The following is a 26,134-nucleotide window of genomic DNA, read 5'->3' as shown; positions in this document are numbered from 1 at the left end:
CTGTGTATGGGGCAGGGGCAGGTCAGAGTCTCTGGGACTAGAGTTATAGATAGTTGTAAGTCACCATGTGGAGCACGGGAAAAGGGCCTCTAGATGAGCAGCCAATGTTCTTAGCCAATGAGCCATCTCTCCAGCCCTGATGCTGTATTTTAATGCTGTTTCCTTACCACGGCCTTCCAAAGAACTTCATCTCCAATGCTGTTAGAAATTTAGTCTTTGAAGTTAATCCCATACTTTTATATTGTTCAAGTGGAATAAAGAATACTTGTTTAGCAAACATTTCATTGTCTTTAAGTTCTAAATCTGAGCTTCGTCATTATTTGATGTGGTTTTGAGTGAATCACAATTATATCTAGTAGCTGTCTATTTAAAATGGATGACTGCAGCTGTATGGTGGTGGCACACACTTTTAATCCCAGCACTTGAGAGGTAGACACAGGCGGATCTCTGTGAGTTCAAGGCCAGCCTGGTCTACAGAGCGAGTTCCAGGACAGCCAGGGTTGTTACACAGAGAAACCCAGTCTCAAAAACCCAAAAGATGACTGCAAACTTTCAAAGGATAAATGTGACCCTGTTGGCATCATATACATGTTTTGATATGTGGATGCATCAGGGTTTAAGCCTGGGTTTCCATTTTGAGGTTATACATGGGGAAGGATATGAAGAAACATCTTTTTCTTCTTTCTGTAGCACTGATGATTGAACCAGAGCTCCATGTAGGCTGGGCAAATGCCTACCATTGAACTACATCTGCAGCCGATAAATTTTATTGTTAAATGTACTTCTCTGGTATTTTCCACTATGAAAGATTCTCGTTATTTTTAATTGTGTATATGTGTGTCTGTGTATGGGTATGCACATGTTTCTGCAGGTGCTTGCAGAGGCCAGAGGTGTTGGATGCCCCTGGAACTGGAGTTACAGGTAGTTGTGAGCCCTGACCTAAGTGCCAGGAGCTGAACTCAGGTTCCTGTGTTCTTAACTGCTGAGTCATCTCTTCAGTCCCTTCTCCTTACTAAAATTGAGTATCTCACAGTGAGTATCTAATAGCCATCACATATCATTTTCATAAGCAAATTAAGAGAAATGGTTTATGCCTTTGAATATTTATAAAAATATTACTTTCAAACAAAAGCGGCTACATGAAAATTTTTAACGGGATTCCTCAAGTTCTCACGGGCTATTAAGGGAAACCACTAGAGCTATATGTAGCCAATCGAGGTGCTAATAAAAATAAAGTTCTTCAAACTAAAAGTTCAATATCTGCATATTTAAAATAACTTCTATTATTAGGAGAGAAACTGCTATTTCTTGTTTGAGGGTAGAAATGACAATAATAGTGATGAAAATATTAAGGAATCTTCACAATTTAAACTCAGCTAAAATGTCTGTTTTAAGACAAGTATTATCTTTCCTTTTCTCTTGGTATATTCTGGCAAGGCTAAAATAAATACAATTTAGGAATTCTGATAGAATAAATTATTTTTGGGAATAACATTTCCTGGAAGAGGAATGTCTGATAAAATTCAGTGATTACATAATAATAACAGAACCTAGAAGTTTACATTTCATGATTTTAAAAAGTGTGGGAAAATTAATCATTTGAATGAGCATCCTTTGAATGTGTGTGTGTGTATGATTTATTTGCTGGCAGGCCGGTTTTGAACTCATAACCCTCTGACTGTCTCACACAGTTCCCCTTGGGAAAGGGACTATTGCCCCGCCTACTATCGTGACTGTGCGCTCTACAGCCTTCGCTCTTCAAATTCTGGCCTCGGCCAGAGAGTCCTAGAGTCATTTAGATCTAAAATCCTCACCGTCAATACAAATGTTAATTGGTTATCAAAACAACTAATGTGAGTCTAAACTCTTTTTTTTTTCCTTTTAGAAGACTGTCACTGTGTAGCTCTGGCTGACCTGGAACTCACTATGTAGATCAGGCTAGTTTTTTTTTTTTTTTTTAAAAAAAAGAAAACAAACTATCTTTTTTTCATTTTACATACCAATCCTAGTTTCTATTCCCTCCCCTCCTCCCATTCCCTCCACTTTACCCCTCAGCCCACTCCCATCCACTCCTCAGAGAGAGTAAGGCACATTGCTTTGGGCCCTCCCTACTATATCTAGGCTGAGAAAGGTATCCATCCAAAGAGAATAGGTTCCCCAAAAGCCAGCACAAGCAGTAGGATAAATCTTGGTGCCACTGCCAGTGGCCCTGCAGTCTGCCCCAGCCATACACCTGTCACCCACACTCAGAGGGACTAGTTTGGTCCTCTGCTGGTTCCTTCCTCTCTGGTTGGAGTTGGTGAGCTTCCGTTAGCTTAAGTAAACTGTTTCAGTGGGTGTCCCCATCATGGTCTTGACCTCTTGGCTCATATTCTCACTCCTCCCACTCTTCAACTGGACTTTGGGAACTCAGCCCAGTGCTCCACTGCGGGTCTCTGCCTCTGTTTCCAACAGTTGCTGGATGAAGGTTCTATGGTGACATTTAAGATATTCATCAATCTGACAACAGGGCAAGGTCAGTTTGGGCATCCTCTCCTCTGATGCTCAGGGTCTTATCTGGGGTCATCCTTGTGGAATTCCTGGGAATTCCTCTAGTGCTAAACTTCTTGCTAGCCCCATAATGGCTCTCTCAATCAAAATATCTCTTCCCTTGCTCTCATCTTAAGGAAATGTTCCCTAGCCATAAGGGAAATGCAAATCAAAACGACTCTGAGATACCATCTTACACCAGTCAGAACAGGCTAAGATAAAAAAACCACAATGATAGCTTAAGCTGGAGAGGATGGGGAATAAGGGGAACACTCCTCCATTGCTGGTGGGAATGAAAACTTGTACAGTCACTCTGGAAATCAGTGTAGCAGTTTCTCAGAAAACTGGGAATCAACCTACCTCTGGACCCAGCAATACCACTCTTGGGCATAATACCCAAAGGTTTCTCAATCATTCTACAAGAACATTTGTTCAACTATGATCATAGCAGCATTATTTGTAATAGACAGAACCTGGAAACAACCTAGATGTCCCTCAACTGAAGAATGGATAAAGAAAACGTGGTACATTTACACAATGGAGTACAGCTCAGTGGTAAAAAACAATGGCATCTTGAAATTGGCATGCAAATGGACAGAACTAGAAAAACCATTCTGAGTGAGTAAAACCAGACCCAGAAAGATGAACTTGGTATGTACTCACTCATAAGTGGATACTAGCTGTAAAGCAAAGAATAATGAGTCTCTATAGTTCATGACCCTAGAGAAATAAGTAACAAGGTGAACCCTAAGAGAAACATATACAGATCCACCTAGAAAGGGGAAATAAACAGGACTGCCTGACAAAATTGGGAGCATGGGGGTGGGGAGAGAAGGGAGGGTGGAAGGGGAAAAGGAGAGGAGAAGAGGAGTAGGGAGGAGAATTTGAGGAAAAGGGATAGTCAAGATGGAGGAAGGACCAGACTAGTTTTAAACTCAGGTCTCTGTCTCCACAGTGCTGGGAAGCTACATCTACCAAAGTAGATTCTGTTTATTTAAAAGGAATTATTTTTATTTTCTGAAGATCATTATGGTGGATTTGTGAGGTTTCTGTTGCTTTGTTTTTAAGGCAGAGTCTCGTGTCGTCTAGGCTTGCCTTGAACTTCCTGTGTAGCTGAGAACGATCCCGAAATCCTGATCTAGCCTGTCCCTCCTGAGTGTTGGAAGTACAAGCCTGCAAACCATACTCCGTTTTCAAAGAATGTGCGCTGGGGAATGTATCATGTGAGATAAACACTGCTGAGTCACACCCCAGCCCTCCTCTGTATTCAAACAAAGGCTGACATGTGCTCCACAGGTAACATTTTAAAGCACAGATGAAAACTCTCCAGACTTTTCTTTTAGCTTCTGCCCTTTACTCATGGGAAGAGATAGAGGCTATACACGTGGTGCTGGAGGGCAGAGTTAAATCATTTTATTTTTCCTTGCTTATGTTATCACTAAAACAGCTGTTCCAAGGCATTTCTTCCAAATACGACTTGGGACTGTAGCATATTACCGCATATACTTTAGACACAGTGGGGCTGTTTCTGCTGCTGTCTGACAGGATTCTCATGTACATGGTTTTCTCTCTTTCCAAAGGTACATGGTACACACCATTAATTCACAGAAAACCTTACGTAAGTGACTGTCAAGTGCTAAGAAACTCTCTCCATGTCAGCTGGTCAAGGATGTCTCACAAAAGACAAATGGGGCTGACTGAGACCCTCACTCCTTGAGCAGGAGACCTGCTGTGGAAGGGGTATGTTATCTGCCTTTCAACAACCATGAAAATCAGTGGTTCTCAACCTGTGGGTCAACTTACTCTTTCATATGGGTTGCACATCAGATATTCGCATTACAATTCATAGCAGTAGCAAAATTGCAATTATGAAGCAGCAACAAAAATAATTTTATAGTTTTAGGGTCACCACAACATGAGGAACCATATTAAAGGGTCACAGCATTAGGAAGGTTGAGAACCACTGGTCTAGATGGTCTTCCTACCACAGTGACCAAGACTTTCCAGCCCTGCTGCTGCCCTTTAGTTCAGAGACAGTACCACAGTCTTCCAAGGAGGCTTCCTTGTGGACTCTGACACCTGAATCAGAGCTAAGGCACTCCTGGACAGATCATTCTGCACACTTAAGTGCCACTGTGACATGTTATCCTTCTCCCCATGTCAGGGAGCATCCTGAATAGGACTGGCCTGTGACACATGTCTGGAAACTGAGAATTCCTCAGTGATGATCAGAGACTACTCACATGCAATACATATTGTGCTTTGTACTCAAAGAAAATGCAACCTAGCAACACACATAAACATGTCTGCATTTAATGCACAACTAAAATACTCAATCTTAAATCAGAAAAGAGAAATTAGGGTAGTTATCATTTTGAAATAATTTACCCTTAATATACTTCAGGAAAAAAAGCCAGGGTCTTATGTATCTCAGGCTGGCCTTGAACTCACAACTTTGCTACATACAATTTTGAACTTCTGATCTTCCTGCTGTCACCTCCAGTGTGCTAGGATTTTGAGGATGTGGGGACTGAAACAGTCCTTGAGCATGTTAAGCAAGTCCTACTGACAGTCACATCCCCGGCCCTCTCAGCACACATCTGCGTAAAGCTTTATGCTAAAAGACATGTAAGAAGATATTTTAGTTCAAAAATTAAATAGTAGAACTCTAATGATCAAGTATAACATATTTAATATTTAGAGAAAATACTACATAATATTCTGCTTACATATATGTGTGCCTGGTACCCACAGAGTTCAGAAGGTGGCATCAGATCCCCTGGAACTGGAGCTACAGATGGTTTTGAGTCACCATATGGGTTCTGGGAAGTGAACCCAGGTCCTCTGCAAGAGCAACAAGTGCTCTTAACCACTGAGCCATCTCTCAAGCCTACCACATTGAGTTTTTCTTTATGGGTAAAAGTGTCTAAATGTAGACCGAAAATACCATCATCATTTTTCACAAAAAGGATCTGTTACATTGAGCATCTTTATGTATCATAGAGAAAATATAAAAGATCAAGTACTTCTTCAGAACTTGGTAATCATCTTTGAGGATAAATCTGTAGACTTTTTACAGCTTTGACTTTGATTTAAAAAATGTAGTTAGGACAATTCAGCTTACCAAGTCAGCTTTAAAATTCAGTTTCCAAGGCAACAATCTTATGTCCTGCTCACTGCTTAAAAAAACCAAAACCACTATAGATGCAGTCAGTACAACACCAAGGGCATGAATATAACCGAAGTGCTTCTGCTTCTGTCTGAAACAAGCTGGCCTCTTCCTTTTCAGGGAATTACACATATCCCTACTGCTCTGCCCACCAAGTGTGAGAAGGTTATGGCCAACACAAGCCCAGTCTTCGAGTGGCTGCTGGCACAACGGGGAGGAGCAGGGGCTCTTACCTGAACATTTCACTCCCTGAGCAATGAGGCCCCACATGAAGTTGGCACAGTATTCACACCAGTGTGGCCCTCGGAACGTATGGACCTGGAAAAAGAATGGGGCAAAGTGGAGAAAAAGGAGACATGAGGAGATTGTTGCGCATCAATCAAAGGAGGCTTACACAAGCTAGCTGAACTGAGGATGCAGCATGCACATTTAGAAAACCCATCGAGTGGAACTGACAAGTGACATGTGTTTTCAGAACTTCATTTCTTCTTTTAGAAGGGATGACACATCAAATCGATAGACTGCAATTTCCTTCTGGAAACAATTTCTACCGTGGAATTTTCCAGTGAGTCGTCTCCTCAGGCACAGGGAGCCTTCTGACACTGACATGCAAGTCTGAGTGTGAAGACTCCAAGGCTAACGTCTTGAGTCTGTAAAGATTTTGTCAGTCCAGTTTCCTGGGCAAAATGGGTTACGTATATTGAAGTGACCCTGGTTGAAACTGAATCATCAAACAGGGCCAATTCTTCAAAACATGTTATACTTACTGTGTTAACAACAAATGCATGTTAGTACCTATAAAAACTACAGTGAATGAGAAACCAAAGGCTGGCATTCCAGGCCTGTGCCATTGTGTTGGCTCCCACAGACTTTCATGCATACGAAAGGTAAGTATTCTAACGCTGGTGAAAAATATCACCAGAACAGAGATGCCATGAATCTGAACCTTCAATTAAATAACAAAATTAGGAAATCCTGCCTGGCGTGGTGGTCCATGCTTCTTAATCCCACACTAGGGAGGCAGGGATTCCAGGTCATCAAGAACTATACAGTGAAACCATGTCAGAGAGAGAGAGACAGACAGAGAGATGTGGAGAGGGAGGGAAGGAGGAGGAAGAGGGGTAGGGGAAGAAACAGTATTACCGATTTTGGGCAAATTCTGGTTAAAAGTGTACTAGGAAAACAACAACAAAAAAAGAGAGGATACAGGAAGTCAGCTGATTTGTAGTCAGTTAGATTTAATTAAGGCCATTTCCTCCTGCAGGAAACAAAACCATGGAGAAAAACCACCAAGTGTGATGATCTCCATGTGCAGATCTGCCAGCTCAGTTCTGTAAACCGCAGCTAAGAATGTCACTTTCCATAACTGTGACATTAACCTACTGACTGGGTCTCAGAAACAAAGCAGTGACTCTGGGATATGTATACATATTTACATATATTACAGAAATGAATGGTTTCTTCAAGCCTAAGATATCACAAGTATAACATTTCATTCAGAAAAACAATTCTGATTGAATAATGACACACCACTAATTATAATGCTCAATTTCAAAGATGCTGAAATATGAAATAAAATGTCTCTAGTACAGTCAGTAAAATATGGATATCAGAATTCTGGTCCAAATACAGAACTGGCACAAATATCCCTATGAGACTACAGAGGATACCCACAGTTCATTCCAAATAGGTATGTGTTTATGATTACAGCAAGCAAGCCTGAGAACCAGGTTTCATGTAATTTTGAAAAGTAGCCATAAATCCTTTTATATCTTTCATTAAAGGGTCAGAATACAATACACACTTGCCTCTGAACTGCTAATGATGTTCAGAGCCTATAAATTGAAAGCATTTCATGGAAGTCCCGGAACAGGGCCCGAGATCAGCAGATTCTCTCCAATGCCCCTATGCTTGTCTGTGTTCCCCAGAATGAGTAAAACTGGATGAGCCACACTTCACTCTGACGCGAATGTGAAGTAGACCACAGGCACGGGCTCATACAAAAAGGTATGGACAATCAAATCATGATAGCATCCTAAAATTACTTTGGAGAAAGTCTCTAAGATACAAATTCGACCACAGGTTGCTGAGTTTCATGTTAAGTATGTATCACTCAGATGACTGATGTAGATGTGTAAAAATGCAATGAGAATATGGAGGAAATTCCAAGAATTACTTTGCACATGACTTACCTTGTATTGAAGCATGTTGAGTTACAATGGGGAACAAGTCGTAGAGGTGTTATGTTTATTACTTAAACACAAGAGCACTAACTACCAATGTTAGCACAGTCCTTTCTTCCCTTGTGAGGGCAGTGGTGAATATGGCATTTTAAAGACACCGGGCCTCTGTTCATATGACACATGCTGAAGTAAGAGCTAACTGTGCAGGCCCCATGTTCTCTAATCAAAGAATTGCACGTGTATATCAGAAAGCAGCTGTTACAGAATTATTACTCATATACTTCAGGCTGGTACAGACCTTTTATAAAGGCATTGTGAACCATTTGTGGTTATTTTGTTGTAAAAGTTGTTAAGTAGCTTGCATACCCCAGCAAACGGCCTTAGAAGCATCAGCAGCCAACTTAAGTCAGTTTGGAAGGGAGAGAGTGGCAGGGAGAAAGGGGTCACTGACAGGACAGATTCCTTAGGGCTAAATGAAGATAGGTTCAGGTAGACAGTTAGCTTTGACTGGAGTTAACTGGATAGGAGGAACGGAAGAGAACCCCCACACCTTGGTCTCAGTAGCACAGGCTGATGATGAATGCTGCCAAGGCTGACCTTGAACTCCTGACCCTTCCATCTCCATTTCCCAAGTGCTGGGATTATAGGCAGGTGCTACCTGACTAAGAGCAGCCTTTAAAGTTTTATAGCACAGAAGGGCAATTATAGCTAATATTCATTAGCTGTATATTTAAAATAGCTAGTAGAAAGACTTTTGAAAGCTATCAACACAAGGAAACAATAAATGTTTGAGGAGGCTAATGCCATTATCCTGGTCTGGTCATTACACTTGTGTTGAAATATTACAGTGTATCCCCAAAGAATGTGTAGTCACATGTTAATCAGAAGAAACAGCCCTTCATCTGTGCAGAGCCGAGCACAATGCAAACAGGTGGTATTTACTGCATACAGTCGTTGACATCTGATAACATTGTTACTAGAAATAGTTGTATTTTAATCATGTTTTAAAAAGGAGTTAATCAAATGTAATGCATGCTCAACTCTAACAGAAAGGTCAAAAGTGGCACCGCTTAGGAGGGAACTAAGAAGGAAATGAGGAGAAAATGAAGGCCCAAAGTGGATTAGGAAGAAGCCCAGGGCCACAACAGTGGGATCTTTGGGTTTTAGAAATGTTAACGTGCTAGGCAAACAGTCTACCCCTGAACTCTAGCCCCAGCCCATCTGTTTGCCTATTTTTAAAGTCAGGGTCTTCTTGTAGAGCTAAGGCTGGCCTTGAACCTTCTACCTCAGTCTCTTCAGCTCTGTTGTTATTGGTGTAGGCCACCATGCCTACCTGACCAAAGTGAGTACTTTTGCCTGGAATGGTCTACCCTTCATATAGAAGATGTCCACCAGGTTCAGCAGCTGGTCAGTACTTCAGGAATAAACACTACTGCCACCTCGATAAGCACACAGCTAAGCAACACTGTCGTTTCCATAGTTTTCATCTAAAGTGCCTGAGGTTTTTGCTTTTGTCTTCCTTTCTTACTCCTGCTCCCTTTCTTAACTCCTGGTTCTTAGCTATTTTCCTGGTTAGGTTTTTGTTTGTTTTGTCAATTCCACACAAACCTAGACATATCTAGGGAGAGGAGATCTTAAGTGAAAATTGCCTCCTAAGACTGGCCTATATGGCATTGTCTTAGCTAATGTTTGATGCTTCTCCTGGGCACAAGTGGTCCTGGGTCACATAAGAAAATCAGGCTGAGCAAGTTATGGTGAGCAAGCCAGTAAGCAGTGTTTCTCCATGGCCTCTGCACCAGCTCCAGGCTGACTTGCTTTGATGATGAACTGAAATGTGGAATTGTAAGCCAAAATAAACCCTTTGGCCCCCAAGTTCCTTTTTTGGTTATGGTGTTTATCACATCAATAGAAACCCTATGACTGCTGCAGACTAGGTAATCTAACGACAACCTTTCCTTAGCAGTGGATAGAAAACAGGAAAACGTTCCATCTCAGAATTTTCTTTTTCTGTGACTTCTTTTGCTTTTCTTTTATTACATTCATTTGTTTATGTGTATGTGTGGGTGTTCATGGAAATCAGAACTTGGGGTAACTGGTTCTCGCCTTCCACCATGTGTCGGGTCCTCAAGATTGGCTGCAAGGGCCTTTACCTGCTTGGGCCATCAGTCAGACCTTTCTGAGAAGTCTTCATTGCTCCTTCCGCTGTAACTATGCAGTCACCTGGGGAGGGGCTGACCAAGGGTATGTGAGTATATGTGACTTGGGTCATCCTGAAGCTTTTTGTTTCCTTCTCCCCTAGTTTACCTTGGGTATAAAAGCTGTGGAAAAATAAGCGCGGGTGATTTCAGGACCTGAATAATCCCTGAAACTCCCTCCCGATACTGTTTTGCAATTTCTGTCTTTATTTTCCCATGCCCCTACCTTTGAAAAAGTATTTATGTTGAGGCTGGTCCTCAACAGTGTCTGAAGAGGCTATTATATTCCAGGGCCTCATCCCAGCCCCTGGCACCCATCTCTGGAATACTGGGCAGGAAGCTCCATTTCAAGCCCCCTCCCCTGGGAGTTGCCTGGTCCAGACTCCACCTCTGGAAAAGCCCACCAAGCAGTGACCCCTCCCCAGGGAGGTTCAGGACCACTCCCACAGGCTACTTAAACTGTCCCCCAGAGAATGTACATGTGCTCTCTGGGTTTAGCGTGGTCTCCCACACTAAATCTCTTCCCCTTGCCATGTTTTCTCATTGCCACCTGGGAGTACTGCATTAAACATGGGCATCTCTTATTCGGTCTAATTTGATCTGATTGGAATATCTGCATTGGCCAAGAGGCTCGTTCTAAGAAATATTCTTAACAGAGGCCAGAAGAGCAAGTCAGATCCTCTGTAACAGGAGTTTTGGACCATTGTTAGCTGCCACACGGTGCTGGGAATCAAATCCAGGTCCCCAGGGAGCACTCTCAATGGCTGAGCCATCTCTCCAGCCTGTCTTCAAAGTCTTAGACAGTGTTGCATAATGCACGTCTCTTAGTAAGCATATGAAAATTTTGCCTTTTTATGAGTTTTAGACAACTGAGCCAACTGAAGTGATCCTGTGTTGAGTGAAGAGACTTCAGCGGCATCTTGCTTTGGCACCTCCAAGTGGAATCTAACCTCTGCTTGCTGTCGGACCAGAAGCACACACATAGGCTTTGTAAGGTGGGAGGGGGCATAATCTCTTTATAGTCAGTGATACCTGCACTAGTAACTGTATCCGTTCCCCAGAGGCAATGCCTTTGGAGATTCTTTTTTTTTTTTTTTTTTTTTTTGAATTTTCGAGACAGGGTTTCTCCGTAGCTTTTGGTTCCTGTCCTGGAACTAGCTCTTGTAGACCAGGCTGGCCTCGAACTCACAGAGATCCGCCTGCCTCTGCCTCCCGAGTGCTGGGATTAAAGGCGTGCGCCACCACCGCCCGGCTGGAGATTCTTTTGGTAAGACAACTCAAAAGAGCAATCTCCGGCAGCATGGAGCATTACCAGCTAGGAGGTCATCTGGTAAGAGGACACAACTATTTTTCCTAAGCTACCTCTAAAGCTGCTGGTCCATCTTGACAAGTCAAAGTGACAGAGTACATGAAACGGCACACGCCTTAGTGAACAACAGCAGGTTCAGCTAGTTTTAAAGCCCCTTTCTCTTTTGCTCCTGGAAAAGACAACATCATCACTATGGTATGTGCGATTACTTTTCACCTGTGAACAACTCCTTTTATGCTAATTGCTGTTTAAGCAGTCAGATGAAACTAATTAGTAAACCCCAATAAAGCCTTATTACTGAATGCACCAGCCAAAGCCAGGCTGAAAAGGGCAATAAGGGTGTGACATGGGAGGTGTGTTGGGGGCAATAGCCAGTGTCACACTGTCTCCCAGGCAAGGACCTTTTTATACAGTGAGGTCATCCTCACTGCGGTTTGCTATAATGAACACACATGCTACCCGCTTCTCACCATGTTCACAAGACTTACAATTCCACTTTGAACACCAATAACAGAAATAGCAAAAGAGAAGCCCACTCCACTGCAAGATAACACTGCATCGACATCCTCATTATCCCTCTCAGGCAAACACACTCCCTTTAGAAACATGACGGCAAATGACCTTGTAAACCACAGTGGAAGTGACAAGAACATTAGGACCGCGAGGTTTTGCTGGCGAAGGTGGCATTGACATTTCAGCTGTAGCCTTGTCATTTGGGTGGCTCTGATGACTCAGTCCTCTAGCAGGTACTGGGCAACAAAAGAAGAGAACAGAACACAGAAATAGGCAGCCAGGCAGGAAAGGCCATTTCTTCTGTGCTCCTCATTTTTATAGTTTAGTGAAACAATACGCTTTTTTTTTTTCTGTTAAAGTCACCTCACTCTATAGTGCAGGATGGCTGAAACTCATGACCTTCCTGTGTGCTGGGCTTATGAACCTGCACCATCAGACTAAGAGAGATGGTTCTCAGTTTTAAGTTAGTCTCTCCAAGATAGTTTACAAATTTTTGATCACTTGATATGAAATTTACAATCTTAGTCTTAATTTGATCACTTCTGTTAAAGTGTATACATATATACATACATTACAGATGCATATATGTAAAGACGTAAAGAGATGCATATCATATCAGCTGTGAACATTAGCAGTAAATACATGAATCTCTACAGAGTCTCCTGCAAACAAAGGTGGGTTATAAAGAAAATAGTAGGGCTTTTAGTATCAATTACCTTCTTGACTATTATTTAATCAAAGCTAGTCAAAACTGCCTTCAAATTCTTAAGAAAAATCTACAGAGTAAGGTTTGAGTTGAGTTAAGGCACCAACACTGTCATTATACTGGCCATTTTGATGCAAAAGACTGGTAATGCTGACCTCAGCTGGGAAGAGAGAAGTGTATGGGGCTCTTGCTGAAGCAATTCTGAACACTAGTCAGAGACAGTTAAGTGTCTGGGGGAGAACAAGTCAGAGGCCAGCAGCAGACAGAATCAGGAAATCATGGGACAGCTGCTGAGGGCCTAGGTGCTGACGACCTTTACAGCTAGCTGCCGAGAAGATAATCACAGGGAGGAGATGCAGGGGCTGTGCCAGGTGCACCCAACTGCACACCTGTGAACACACAGCATCACTCTGATCAGTATGACTTTTATTTCAGGAATGGGAAAACTGTTCAAAATTGGGGGAAGTACCATAAAAGTTCCTCCAGATTGACAGTGGCTATACCAAAATAAATAATGTTACCATCCTTAGCTTTTCTGTCCATTACAAGGTATAATTATGTAATTAAAAAGTAAAACAGCAGCAGGGCATGGTGGAACATGCCCTAATCCCAGCATTCGGAAGGCAGAAGCAGGCAGATCTGAGTTCGAGGTCGGCCGGGTCTACAGAGAGAGTTCCAGGACAGCCAGGACTGCAAAGGCAAACCAAAAAACCAAACCAAACCAAAATAAGAAACGGAAAATAACAAATATAAGTAAACCACTTTCCATTTCAAAATGTGGATGTTTAAAGCCTATAGTTTCATCCTTTCCTCCTGATAGTGTTCCCTCTAAATTGATGGTGCTCAGGTAGAAGAATGTCAGATGTTAAGGGTAGCAAGCCAGCTCAGGAGGACAGCCAAGTCTGATCACCTGACTCTGATCCCGGGACCCACATAGTAGGAGAGACAGTCCACACACTACTTTGTTACCTGATACAAATGGTCAGCCCTGAGCATATACATACAAGTAGTAGTAGACAGACTAGGGAGGTTGTATTTAGGAATACACACACACACCCCAATGTATATATGTAGCATATAAATACACACATAAATATAACAACAATTAAAAAAGAGGTCGTAAATTTGAGGACAGGGTGGTTTACATGGGAGGGGTTGAAGGGAGGAAAGGGAAGTGGGACAGTATGTAATTGTAATCTTTTTTTTTTTTTAAATTTATTTATTTATTATGTATACAATATTCTGTCTGTATGCCTAAAGGCCAGAAGAGGGCACCAGACCTCTTTACAGGTGGTTGTGAGCCACCATGTGGTTGCTGGGAATTGAACTCAGGACCTTTGGAAGAGCAGGCAATGCTCTTAACCACTGAGCCATCTCTCCAGCCCATGTAATTGTAATCTTGAAAAAGGCTTTCTAAAGACTTTTGCTATTACTGAATGAAGTTGGTTATAAATATGAACTAGACCAAACTGGTTGATTAAAGGTTCCCATGCCCCTGTTTTTGGTCTGTTCTATCACTGACAGAATTACTGAAATCTCTATGCTGTGGACTGTCTATTTTATTTGCAGTTCAACTGTGGCTTTATGTATATGGATCCTGTTACTAAATGTATATACACATTAGAATATTAAGACTTCTTGAAGAATTTTACCCTTAGTTCCAGTGACAGTCCTTGTCTGAGAAACAACTACCACTTAGATCTGGGTCAATTAGCATCCTATCCTCCTTGCAGGAGCTACTGTGCAGAGATGGAAGTGGACATACCATCAGGCAATGACTGCCAGGCCTTGAGCCTGACAAAACTGTCTCTCTGCAATTGGCCAAAGTCTGGCAAGACAAAGAGCTGGTGCCTCTGCCACCATCCTGCCAACAAAATGATGCTAAAAATAGGCTCAAAGTTGGAAGTTGGGGTTCTGGTGAGAGCATTCTTAATGATGGATTTCTAATTCTGTGACACATTGTCAGTCTGGGTTGGGCTTCCTGAGACTCACAACTGGTCTATCAAATGGTAAATACTATTCAATAGATCCATGTAGTTAAAAAGAAAAAAAAAAACAAAAAACCAGAGGCCCCATAGTCAGCAGCAAAGCAAACCTGTACACCTCCAGGAAAGGATGCCTCTGTGAACTAGACTGAGCCCGAGCAGAGATGAGGCCAGGGCACAGGTTACAGGTGGAGTTTTAATAGGAGGAAGAGCACACAGGAAAAACAGTGACAGACTACAGACAGAATGGCAGAAAGCACAGCAAACTAAGTATTTGATGGGGTTAGTATCAGAATACATAATAAATTCCTGTCACTGAATAGCAACCACCAAATAATTTTAATTGTATTTATTATTATTATTGGTGTGTAAATGTGTGTGCATGCTTGTGCACACCTGCCAGGGCATGCACATGGAGGGAAGGGGACAACTTTTATGAGTTGATTCTTTCTTTCCACCTTGGATTCTAGGGATCAAACACAGGCTTGCATGGCAAGCACTTTTACTAGTTGAGTAGTAATCTTGCCTGCACAGCAAAATGGGAGGTACAGTTACAGTGTGGGGGGGAGGGGGTAGAGAGGAAGGAGGAGTGCTTGCTACTTAGGGGTGTCACAGGAACTCAAGTGCAGCCTGAAAAGGAAGCATGGTGTGAGCCTCATCTCAAAAAAAGAAAAAAGGATAGGAGGCTTGAATAAACATTTATTAATGGAAGATACATAAATGACTAACAGGTACATGAAGAGATCAAGTACTATCATTAATAATGAGGAAAACGCTAATCAAAACTACAATGGGTACCACCTCAAACCAGCTAGGAAGGGGGTTAACCAAAACCTGAGACAACTAAAGTTGGTGAGAACATGGAGAAGCTGGCAAACCTGAATGGTGCTGGTGGGAATGGGAAATGGTTTGGCTGCTACTGAAAACAGCATGGCAGTTCCTTAATGATTAACCCCAAAAGACTGAAGTCCGGATCTCAGAGAGGTATCTTTACCTTCTGTCAAGAGCAGCTTTAATATTTACAATATTTTTTAACAGTCACGGTATGGAAAAAAAAACCCTTAGTAGTCATGGATGGATGAGTAAAAAAATGAGTATATAGTCAATGAAATGGTCTTACTTTGGCTTTCTTTTTTTTTTGTGATTAAAAACACTAACCAAAAGCAACTTGGGGGAAAGGATATGTTTTGGCCTATATATCATGGGTCACAGACCTCTGAAAGCCAAGATGGAAACTCAAGCAAGGTAGGCAGCTGGAGGCAGGAACTGATGCACAGACCATGGAAGAGTGCTGCTTACTGGCTTGCTCATTATGGCTGCTTCACCGGCCTTCTCAAACAGGGTAGCACTGCCCAATGTGAGCTGAACCCTCCCCACACCAATAATTAATCAAGAAAATGCTCCACAGACTTGTCTATGGGCCAGTCTGACAGAGGCAAATCCTCAAATGAGATTCCTTCTTCCCAGATGTGCCTAAGTTTGTGTCATGTTGACAGCACAGGAATGTTTAGCTTTCAGAAAGAGAGAACTTTTTCCATATGATAAATATAGATGAACCTGAAGAATATCGTGCTAAGTGAAATAGGCATGTCCACTGGGACAAACTACACATCTGCATAGGTGTGGAATCTCAAATAATTCAATCCATAGACACAGAGACTAGCTGCCGGGGCCTGGGGCCAGAAAAGTGACAAAGTTTTAGCTCATCTACTACTTTGTTTGTGCCACGTTAACAGTGCTATTAAATAATCACCAGTTCCTAGCTAATGACACTGGATAGTCACCTGTGCCTAAATAATGACACTGGCTAGTCAACAGGGCCTAGTTAATGACACTGGCTAGTCAACAGGGCCTAGTTAATGACACTGGCTAGTCAACGGGGCCTAGTTAATGACACTGGCTGGTCAACGGGGCCTAGTTAATGACACTGACTGGTCAACTGGGCCTAGTTAATGACACTGGCTGGTCAACGGTGCCTAGTTAATGACACTGGCTGGTCAACGGTGCCTAGTTAATGACACTGGCTGGTCAACGGTGCCTAGTTAATGACACTGGCTAGTCAACGGGGCCTAGTTAATGACACTGGCTAGTCAACGGGGCCTAGTTAATGACACTGGCTAGTCAACGGGGCCTAGTTAATGACACTGGCTAGTCAACGGGGCCTAGCTAATGACACTGGCTAGTCAATGGTACCTCATTAATGACATTGGCTAGTTAACGGTGCCCAGTTAATAGCACACTTAAATATTTAACAAAGTAGATCTTATCTTCTTCTCACAAAAACAAACAAAATCCCAACATCAAAAGTAAAAAATCAAAACCCTGCCCGAAGCTTGAAGGACTCTGTTGTGGATTTCTAGTTGAGCTTTGCATATTTGTTTCTGGCTGCCATATTCCTACGAGCAGAAGCATGATGTTCACAGCCCCTTCACATCATGTTCACACACTGAACACTGAATTCTAGGGAGAAGGCCATTAGTAAAGAACTTTAACATCCATGTTCACACATACACATCATGTTCTCCTTTTCTTCTCATCAGACTGGTATTTGCTTCCCAAGGATCAGGTGACAATTACTCTACCCTCTGCATGCCTGGCAGGGTGGTGAACATGTAGGAGCTGCTCACACACACGTGAGGAATGAATGATGAGGAGGTGGAGAACATGCCAGGGAAGCTGGAGCAGTCTCCTTTCAGATCTGAGAAACAGTGTGGACAATAAGTTTCAAGACTGTAAGTATGCTTCTCTTTTAGTGTGTTTAACAGTGACATACCATGGGTATGTAAGAGTAAATTTTTCTGGGTCACATGGGTGTAGGAGGGAATTCTGCAAGAGGTTGTTTCTAAGATATGTCTGACCCAATGGGATCATTTTAAGAAAAATAATTTAGCAAATATGTATGGGGAAAATAAAAAAAGAGACAATGTTGTACACCTTCACAAAAGGTAATTTGTACCAGAAAGGCAGTACCAATAAGGGAAGTAAAACTGTGGAACATGGGAAAATAAAATCAGATTACAAAATATCTTAGCACTAATGGAGAGATGGACCAGTGGTTAAGAACTCTGACTGTTCGCCCAAAGGACCCAGGTTCAGTTCCCAGCTTCCACAGCAGATGGTTCACAACTGCCTTTAATTTCAGTTCTGGGGGATCTGATACTCTCTTCTGGCCTCTGTGTCTCTGTACTTACGTGATGCACATACAGTAAAGGAGGCACTCACAGAAACACATGAAATAAAAACAAATCTTTAAAAAGCAATGCTTTGTGAGAATCTAGATACAACACGTTACTTCCGAGTTATGTAGAACTACTCCTGCCCATGAAATGGCCGTGAAGTATAATGTGACTAAGCAAACCACCAGGACCTTTTGCGAAATGCTTCTTTCTGGGTTTTAATGAGAGGCACAATCTTTACGGTCATCTTAAGGATCTAGACTTGCACTTGGAGTATCAGAACCATCAGCACGGAGAGTAAGGTGAGAAGGCTGTGGTGCTGGGGCAGAGACAGCACAGAGAGCACAGCCTTCCGGACAGCAGAGGCAGAGGTATGGCTCTTTATTATTTTGGGGTCTACACAGCAGAACACTATGCCAGGGAACAGAAGTGACGTTCTTACAGGGACCACATAGGCGACTTTTCCAACCTCCTAGTTCTGCTCATCAGTCTTTCCCTGTCTGACGGTAGAGGCAGAGAGAACCCCAGTATGCACTAATCTGGACTATTTTTGTCGTCTTTGTCCCACATTCAAAGTGAGGAGAGGGGGAGTGTGCTTAAGATAAAATACACATTGCAGTTCCTTTAACCTCTTGTTTACAGAAAAGCTACTCCTTTAAAATCTCACGTGGGATACTCCATGTTCATGTCCATAAAGGACAGTTCATTACTGTAAAAAAATTAACGAGACACTTCAGGCTAACCACACTAATGAAGATGAGGCAAGAGGAGCTGGAGCTTGAGGCCAGCCTGGGCTACATAATTAGTTCAAGGTCAAACTGGGCTATACAGTTACATTCTATCACAAAATTGAAAAAAAAAAAGGCACAGAGATTAAAACATGATTTTTGTTTCATTTTCAAAAATATGTAAATATAGTTAATATAAAACAATACAGGTCCTCAGAATAATTTTTTTTGTTGGGATTTCTTGCCATCATAAAAATTGGTTTGAAAATAACAGGTCCACGATGTTGCACTATGTACTCACTCAGTCCACACCTCTTACACACGTGCCAGTTGCCAGCACTTTACCACCTGTGGCAAGAAAGGGAAAGAAGGATGGGGAGAGGGGAGAGTGGTGGCACGGCTGGTGGGCAGGCACAATCACTGCACGGAACATTTCACTGCAGTTTAAGAAACAAAACTCTTAGATACGTATCAAATAGAAGAGCAGAGGGCCTGGATCTGTGTTGTGTCCTAGGAGGGAGAGGCCTCTTCAGCGTGAGTGTGGCCACTGCTGCCCTCTGGTTACCAAGCGGCAGGATGCTGTCTGCTGGCCATGTGCTTGCTATCTCTTCATCTAGCAGGTCCTGAATCACTAGCCTTATTGCATAAGGCTCCTGCCATGGGATTATCTGAATTATATCACCAATTCACACTTTGGGACTCATGTCTGTACATGGCAACACTAAATCTGTTAATATCTGACATCTCCCATCTGCATGCAGAAGGCAAGTAGTACATGGAACTAAAATCACCCACTTACCACCTTAACAAATACACCAATGTCATCATAAAGTACTATTCACTGTAAGTTCTCTGTGCAGAGCTAGGAATTAGGTTCTGGGTCTTGCACACGCTGGGCAAGTGCTCTACCACTAAGCTATGCCCTAGCTTTATAACTGCTAATATGTTTTTCTTTTAATTAGTTAAGTTGCCCAGGTAGCCAGATTTCTGTTATTACTTTATCTCTTCTTGATTTTTGTATTATACAACCTTTTGATTAAGCAACTAATTAGACAAAACATTTTATAACTCAACTTGGAGGGAATAAAAAATTAAGAGGATTTCGTTGTACACTGTGGTACATGAAACACTCAGATATTCTTATGTAAACCCCACTCTGCCTGGGAGCTGAGTGGGAGCCCCCAGGATCATCCAAGGCTCTCTACCACACTGTAATCTCTACTACTAGGTGGAAGGGGAGACTCAGTCGCTCTTCAAGTATAAACTAATTAATACAAATCCAGAAAAAAAATGCCCAGTCAGAGGTAATATGTCATAATAAAGTAGTGACTACCATGAGCCTAGAGGGCCAGGAACTTAAGTTTCCTACTACAGAAAGAGGTTAGAGACATTAAGCATTCAGGCCACATAAGCAATGGTACACATCACAAGCAATGCCCCAGGACACATCAGCGCTCAGTGTCCTTCCCAGAGCCTGGAAAGTAGGCTACAATGACTGAGCAGGCGGGGAAGCTGGCTGTTTCTGCTTTGCTTTTGATATTTTTTTGTGTTTTCTACATGTGGTTATTAGGACAGAGAAAAACTCTTTAAAAATTTTTAAAAATTTGCTTTATTTAGGGCGTGTTTTGGGGTGCAGAGGTACTATGGGGAGTTGGTTTTCTTCTTCCACTATGTAGGTCCCAGAGATAAAATCCTTCAGCCAGGAGCCATGGAAGTATCTTTACCCATGTCACCAACTCAGAATAGAGTAATTCTTAAAAGAAGTTGATTAGTTAAAAATATATACAATTTTATGTTAATTAAATAAAGCATATATACAGATTGAAACATCACATGATACCTAATATATATGTACTAATTTATGTGTGAACTAAAAAAATAAAAACTATGGGGTAATATGTGATGTTATCACACATTATATACATCTAATGCTCAAGTTGGGATAAACGTGTCTCCTGCAACATTTATTTTATTTTACTTTTTGGTAAAAATATCCAGAATCCCTTCCTCTAGCATTTTTGGAATTATGCTAAAATTAACATTGACATCTTACTATACTATAATATAGAATGTGGTATATTTATTTCTCAAATGATAACCTCTCTAGATACAGTAGCCTTTCTATGATGTAAGTAACAACAGAGGGGAGGGGAGGGAAGAGGAGGGAGGGAGAGGTGGGAGCAGAAAAGGAGAAAGTGTTAGGTAACAACAGATTTTTTTTTTCTCCTACAAATCTCCAATCACAGGGTCAGGTGCTCCGAATGGCTTCCGCCTTGCTGAATGCTTTCACCAAAGGTAACCGTGTCTTGGATTCACCCCCAAAGAAGGGCTGACAGCTGTACACAGCACCAGGCAGCATTACATAACAGGAGCTCAAGAGGCACCCTGAAAGGAGGCTTTGGCGAGGTCGAAATTACTCTGAACACACTCCACTGAGAGAGAGAGCCACTGGCAGGTCACATGACTGACAATCATCATGGAAACACTCCAGCTTTCCCACAGCAGACCTGACTGCATATGTGGACAAGCAGTGTCCTTCTAAGCCAGCATCTGTGTGGGAGTGAACTCCTGCTGGGGGCTGGAATCCTTTCAGGGATAGTCTCTGAAGTCAACTATGACCCTTTCTCTTTTCTTTTCTTTTTTTAAAATAATGTTACTCCACAGGCACATTTTAAAAATAATGGAGCTATTTATATCAGGAAGAGTTGGATTCTGAGACTCCTGACCTTAGAGATTTTAAGCACTGTGCCATGTTTCCATCTCCCAGGGGGCTCTTCTTGACGAAGGACAGGGTTGGAGAGCAAGTCTCAGCAGGGCCTCAGCTTCTACTCCAGAGAGAGAAGCCCCCATGTTTTATGTGTTTAAAACAGAAAAAAACCCAAATAAAGAAAAAGAAGGACGCTGAGGGCAGGGACAGAGTTTGCACTGCTTGCCCAGCACATGCAAGGTTCTAGGTTCTGTCTCCAGTTGTGTGTGTGGTGGGGTCTTTATAGTAACCTGGGTGGCGAGGGTCACACTTGATCACACAGCACTCACTTCTTATAAAGCTATGTGAAAAGAACTAAAGATATGATCTGCAGGAGAGGGGAAAGGATATGCTTGTTTATGCAAATTTTTCAACAGACGTGTTTACTTCCAAACAATAATGACAAAAAATATTTACAGAAACCGACTTAGCACTAAAATGACAATCTCACAGGTCTGTTTTACCTAGTAAACTAGACTGCACTTCTCTGAAGATGCTTTGGAAGTCCCAGAATTTCTAGAACATGCAGGTGATTCTTGATTACAAACTTAATAGCCATTTTAGGGGGCCATTTTCCTTGTAAAGTCCTGCAAGACCAGGCTATAAATCACCAGAGTCCGGTAGCCGGCTCATTTGTTTGTCTGTTTTCTTCTGGATCTTAAAAGGCTGAGTTGGTTTACGATGTGGCTAAGACTGGGTGTGCTCATGATTTCCATCTCCTGTCAAGGTTTGATCTGCTGAGCTGTCTCAACTCCATTTTAAAGCAAAAATGCCAGTTGAAAAGTAAGGTTCATATGATTAACCCCAAAAGATATGAAGACTACAATCTATTCCTCACTATAGAAAATGCAGGGTACACTGAGGCAGAGTGTTTTTGTTTTTAGCATGAGCAAAATAAATGCTGGTGTTAAAAATCAGGGTGGTTTATAAAGCTGGGGTGAAGTCACTTGATAGAGAGCCTGGTGCCTCTGATATGACAAATAAATATTTAAAAGATTGAATAAATTAACATATCAAAGACAAAAATTTCGAGCTCTAACATCTTTTTGTAAACAAATATTCCCATTCTAACATCAGCATGAATGATTTTCTGTCTAAACGGAATATTCTTGAGCCTTAGACAACTTTTAACTATCAGGAAGTTACCACAGAAATGCTGGCTCATCTGCTGTGAAGTGGAACTGGGTCTCCTCACGCACGATTTCACTTTGCATACCCCTGAACTAGAATGCAAAGGGCACAACTTCAAGGCCTTATACCATGCAGTAAGTACAGGCAAGATCTGGACACCGCTCAGGCCATCATACATATCACCTTCATAAAAGAAGATTCAGGTACACTGCATAAAACATGCCACAGCAGTAATTAAAAACAAAGGTGAAAGCCAACCCCGAGGAAGTGAAGGGAAGCTGTCAGTCACAGCCTCTATGGTTGCAGGGCAGCAATTGTCCTTTAATCGTGGTCAGTTTATTAACGGAGGGAGGAGAAAAGACAGAAACTATGGGAAAGGCACACCATCTGCTCACTCCAGATGCAACTGCACATGCCTGCTACAGCAAAGCCTTTGACCAGAACCCAACATGTAAGAGCTAATCCCCCTGAAATCGCCAACAAAGGTATTTAGACATACTGCAACACAGATACATGCAATGCCTAACTCATGATTCAGAGACCTTTATAATACCAATCAAGACTTACCAGTGTATACACAGTAATTAAAGGGAACATTACTACAGCATCTGAGAAAAATGGGGCTGGAGTTCTATGAGCTTTATTCACCTCTTCCTTAAATAAAATTGGGATTTAGACATCGCTTTCCTTGAATAGCAATAACACTGCAGTCAAATCATGCAATTTTTCAAAGGCTTTGGAAGATGAGCCTTTAACACCACACCTTCTAAGTACTGAGTGCTTCTTATAGGAAAAGGGTCAGAAACAAAACATTCTTACCTTAAAATTGTGAACCTTTTCATATTTTGGAATTTGTTCATTTTCTTTCAGAGTCGCTCTTCTAACAAGTGATGTCAACTGCGAATAAGCAAAGAGTTTCAGAGGTTGCCAGATTGTCACGGACGACTTTTGAGAACCCAGTTTCATTCCCAATGCTGCTATCAATAAACCTTGCTGATGGCCCTCTTGTTTTGGTTTGTGAACTGTAGCTCTGTTAGTTTTCCTCCCCGACCAAGACTCTTTGGATGGCATTTTGGAATCCAAAGGAAGGAAAAAAACAAAAACAAAAAACAACCTTGTAGCAAGCAGCCTGCGACTGACTGTCGGAGAACTCTACTCAGCTAACACATGAGCATTGCTGCAGGCAGTTCAGAATCCTAACCTAGAGAGCCACGGCCACACCACACGCCAGAGCACGGGGAGGTGCGGGAGGGTGATGAAGCACTTCTTCACAAGGCCGATTAACACGCAAATTCTCTCTTCCTTTTTTTAAAACAGGGCTCTATATTTAAGCTTCTGGAAACTTAAAGAGTCTGGAGAAGAAATCAGTCTGTGCTACCATACAGAACCTGCAGTATCTCTCTCTGGGAGTCCTTTAAAAAGCCAGACAACTGTGACAAACGGAACATCGCTGGAAGCTTTCTTCTCTGCTCAGTACATCAATGTCCATTCTGAATGAGAGATGCCTACATACAGCCTGCAGTCAGTCGCTAGCAACAGACACCGGGAGAACTCACTTGCAGGAGGGGGTGGGGAGGGAGGGATTTGCAGGAGGAAGCACTAGACTGGCTACAGTAAGAGAGGAGACAGCCAATGAAAACCCAGTAACAGTATTTAAGTACTGTGTTCCTCAACGCACTGTTTCCCCCTCCTCTCCTGCAAGATTTTTCTTGCTGGCTCAAGGAAAGAAAAAAAAATATGTAGGAAGGTAATGAGTCATCATTAAAGGCAGAGGAAAATTAGCACACAGCACCAGGTTTTCATTTAAGAACAAAACCAACCAAACAAAAATCTCTACTGCCAGGTAAACTGTGAAAGGCCAGCCCATGTCTTTCTTTGTGCATCACGTGAGACATGAGCTGCTCTGAGATGAATTGAGCCTTCTTATTTGTGCATTGTGATGACTGGCTAACTAAAATCCACTTTTATTAAAGATGAACAAAAATGGCTACATACTTTGATGAGAAAGAAAGGAATTTAAGTGTTGCGTTTCCCCCAGAATAGAAAGCATGCATGTGGCACTGCTTATATCCTCGAGAGGAGTTTTATCTGCACTCTGTGTATTAAGTTGGAGATCCACACAATTAATAACACCAATATGCTAGTTTTCTAGTCTCAACAGTCTGAACTCTGTTCACAGTTTGAGGTCAGAGGAAGGGAGGTAAGAATAATTCCTCAGTTGCACAGAGCCCAGGGGCAGTGTGGCTGCGCTTACCAGACCCTGGTACATTTGAAAAAAGGGGCTGCTAGCTGAGACTCCAACCCAGTTCTACTCACTCAAGAGCAATGACTATAGTTCCTTAAGGAGCTAGGAGAAATTCAGTCTGTTGCCCCATTCAGGACATGAAATCATTATATAGCCCTGGCTATCCTAGAACTCACTGTATAGACCAAGCTAACCTTCAGTTTACTGAGATCTGCCTGTCTCTGCCTCCCAAGTGCTGGGACGAACAGTGTGCACCATCATACCCAGGTCCAGGCTTTCCCATTTGGCTCTTTAACCATCTCTCATCTATTTCCTTGTGCTAGCTATATAATGACTCTTACAATAAATCTGAAGTCTTGTATTTAAACTAATTGGGGGCTGGAGGCTGTAGCTTAGCAGTAGAAGCATGTGTTTGGACTGTACAAGGGCTTGGGTTTGAGCTTTAGACTCAAACCAAACCAAAGCAGAAATTCAATCAACTTAACCACTAAATGCATATTATCTCAGTTTTCATAAAATATAGGAGGTATACCACCAAAAATTCTAATTTAATTACTATATGAGACATCCTGAAATTATATTAAGACACTGGAAGCAATAACTGGTGTGTGCCTGTGTGCACCTGTAAAGGGAAAGACCAATGCTGGCTGTTGCGGTTGGTAAGGTCTAGCACCTTCTTTTTCTGAGATAGTGTCTCCCACTGAATGTGGAGCTCACTGATTTAGCCAAGGAGCTGAATGAGGGCCAGGGCTCTGCCTGTCTCTATCTTTTGCCCAGACACTGCCATACTATGGTTCTATGTGGGTGCTGGGACCCACACTCAGGTTCTCATGTTTGCACAGGAAGTACTCCTGCGCCATCTCTCCAGCCCTATGACTGAGGGCCAATTATCTTTATTTTCTTGAGTCTACACACAGTTACTTTAAATATATATATATATATATATATTTTTTTTTTTTTTTTGGTTTTTCGAGACAAGGTTTCTTTGTGGCTTTGGAGCCTGTCCTGGAACTAGCTCTGTAGACCAGGCTGGTCTCGAACTCACAGAGATCCGCCAGCCTCTGCCTCCCGAGTGCTGGGATTAAAGGCGTGCGCCACCACCGCCCGGCTTTTAATTATATTTTATAGTAATGAAAACATAATCCAGGGCCTCAGGCATGCTAGTCAACCACACTAGATCCTTTGTAGTAAAAGAAATTTAAGCAAATGACAAAGGGAGACAGTAACATTTACTCATATGCATGGCTCAGTTTTACAAATTCAGGCTTAGATGATCGATAGATTATAAAATGATACTGAGAGGAGACACACTGGAAAAATGCTTTCCTGCCTAACAAATGATTCTTCGGCTCAGGCCTAGACTGTCCTGTGACGATAGGAAACATAAGGGCAACAAGTCCTTGGTTAAGTTCAGCTGAAAGTCATGTTAACCCAGTCCTGGGTAGGCATCAGATTAAAAAAAAAAAAATTAGGCCCCAAAGGAAAACATAATGGTATTTAATTTTTCAACAATGTATAA

The 26,134-nt window shown here is 42.1% G+C and overlaps 1 protein-coding gene across 3 annotated transcripts in view; it reads right to left on the bottom strand.

The window, feature by feature from the left end:
- Positions 1-26,134, bottom strand: part of LOC121439092 (N-chimaerin) — a 141,223-nt gene that overhangs the window by 19,828 nt on the left and 95,261 nt on the right. For 2 of the 3 annotated variants that reach the window (XM_041639591.1, XM_041639593.1), the window contains 2 exons: positions 23,190-23,267; positions 5,932-6,016 (listed from right to left, as the gene is read on the bottom strand). In XM_041639591.1, the coding sequence (XP_041495525.1) occupies positions 5,932-6,016; positions 23,190-23,267 (163 nt within the window). Of the gene's footprint in view, positions 1-5,931; positions 6,017-23,189; positions 23,268-23,758; positions 23,899-26,134 lie in introns of those variants that run through there. The other variant, XM_041639592.1, reaches the window with a different exon arrangement.

The sequence above is a fragment of the Microtus oregoni genome, unplaced genomic scaffold (genome assembly GCF_018167655.1).
Source record: "Microtus oregoni isolate MIOR12 unplaced genomic scaffold, Mior012 000060F_002, whole genome shotgun sequence".
In the NCBI taxonomy this organism is placed as follows: Eukaryota; Metazoa; Chordata; class Mammalia; order Rodentia; family Cricetidae; genus Microtus; species Microtus oregoni.
This window is presented reverse-complemented; position numbering and strand designations above follow the sequence as displayed.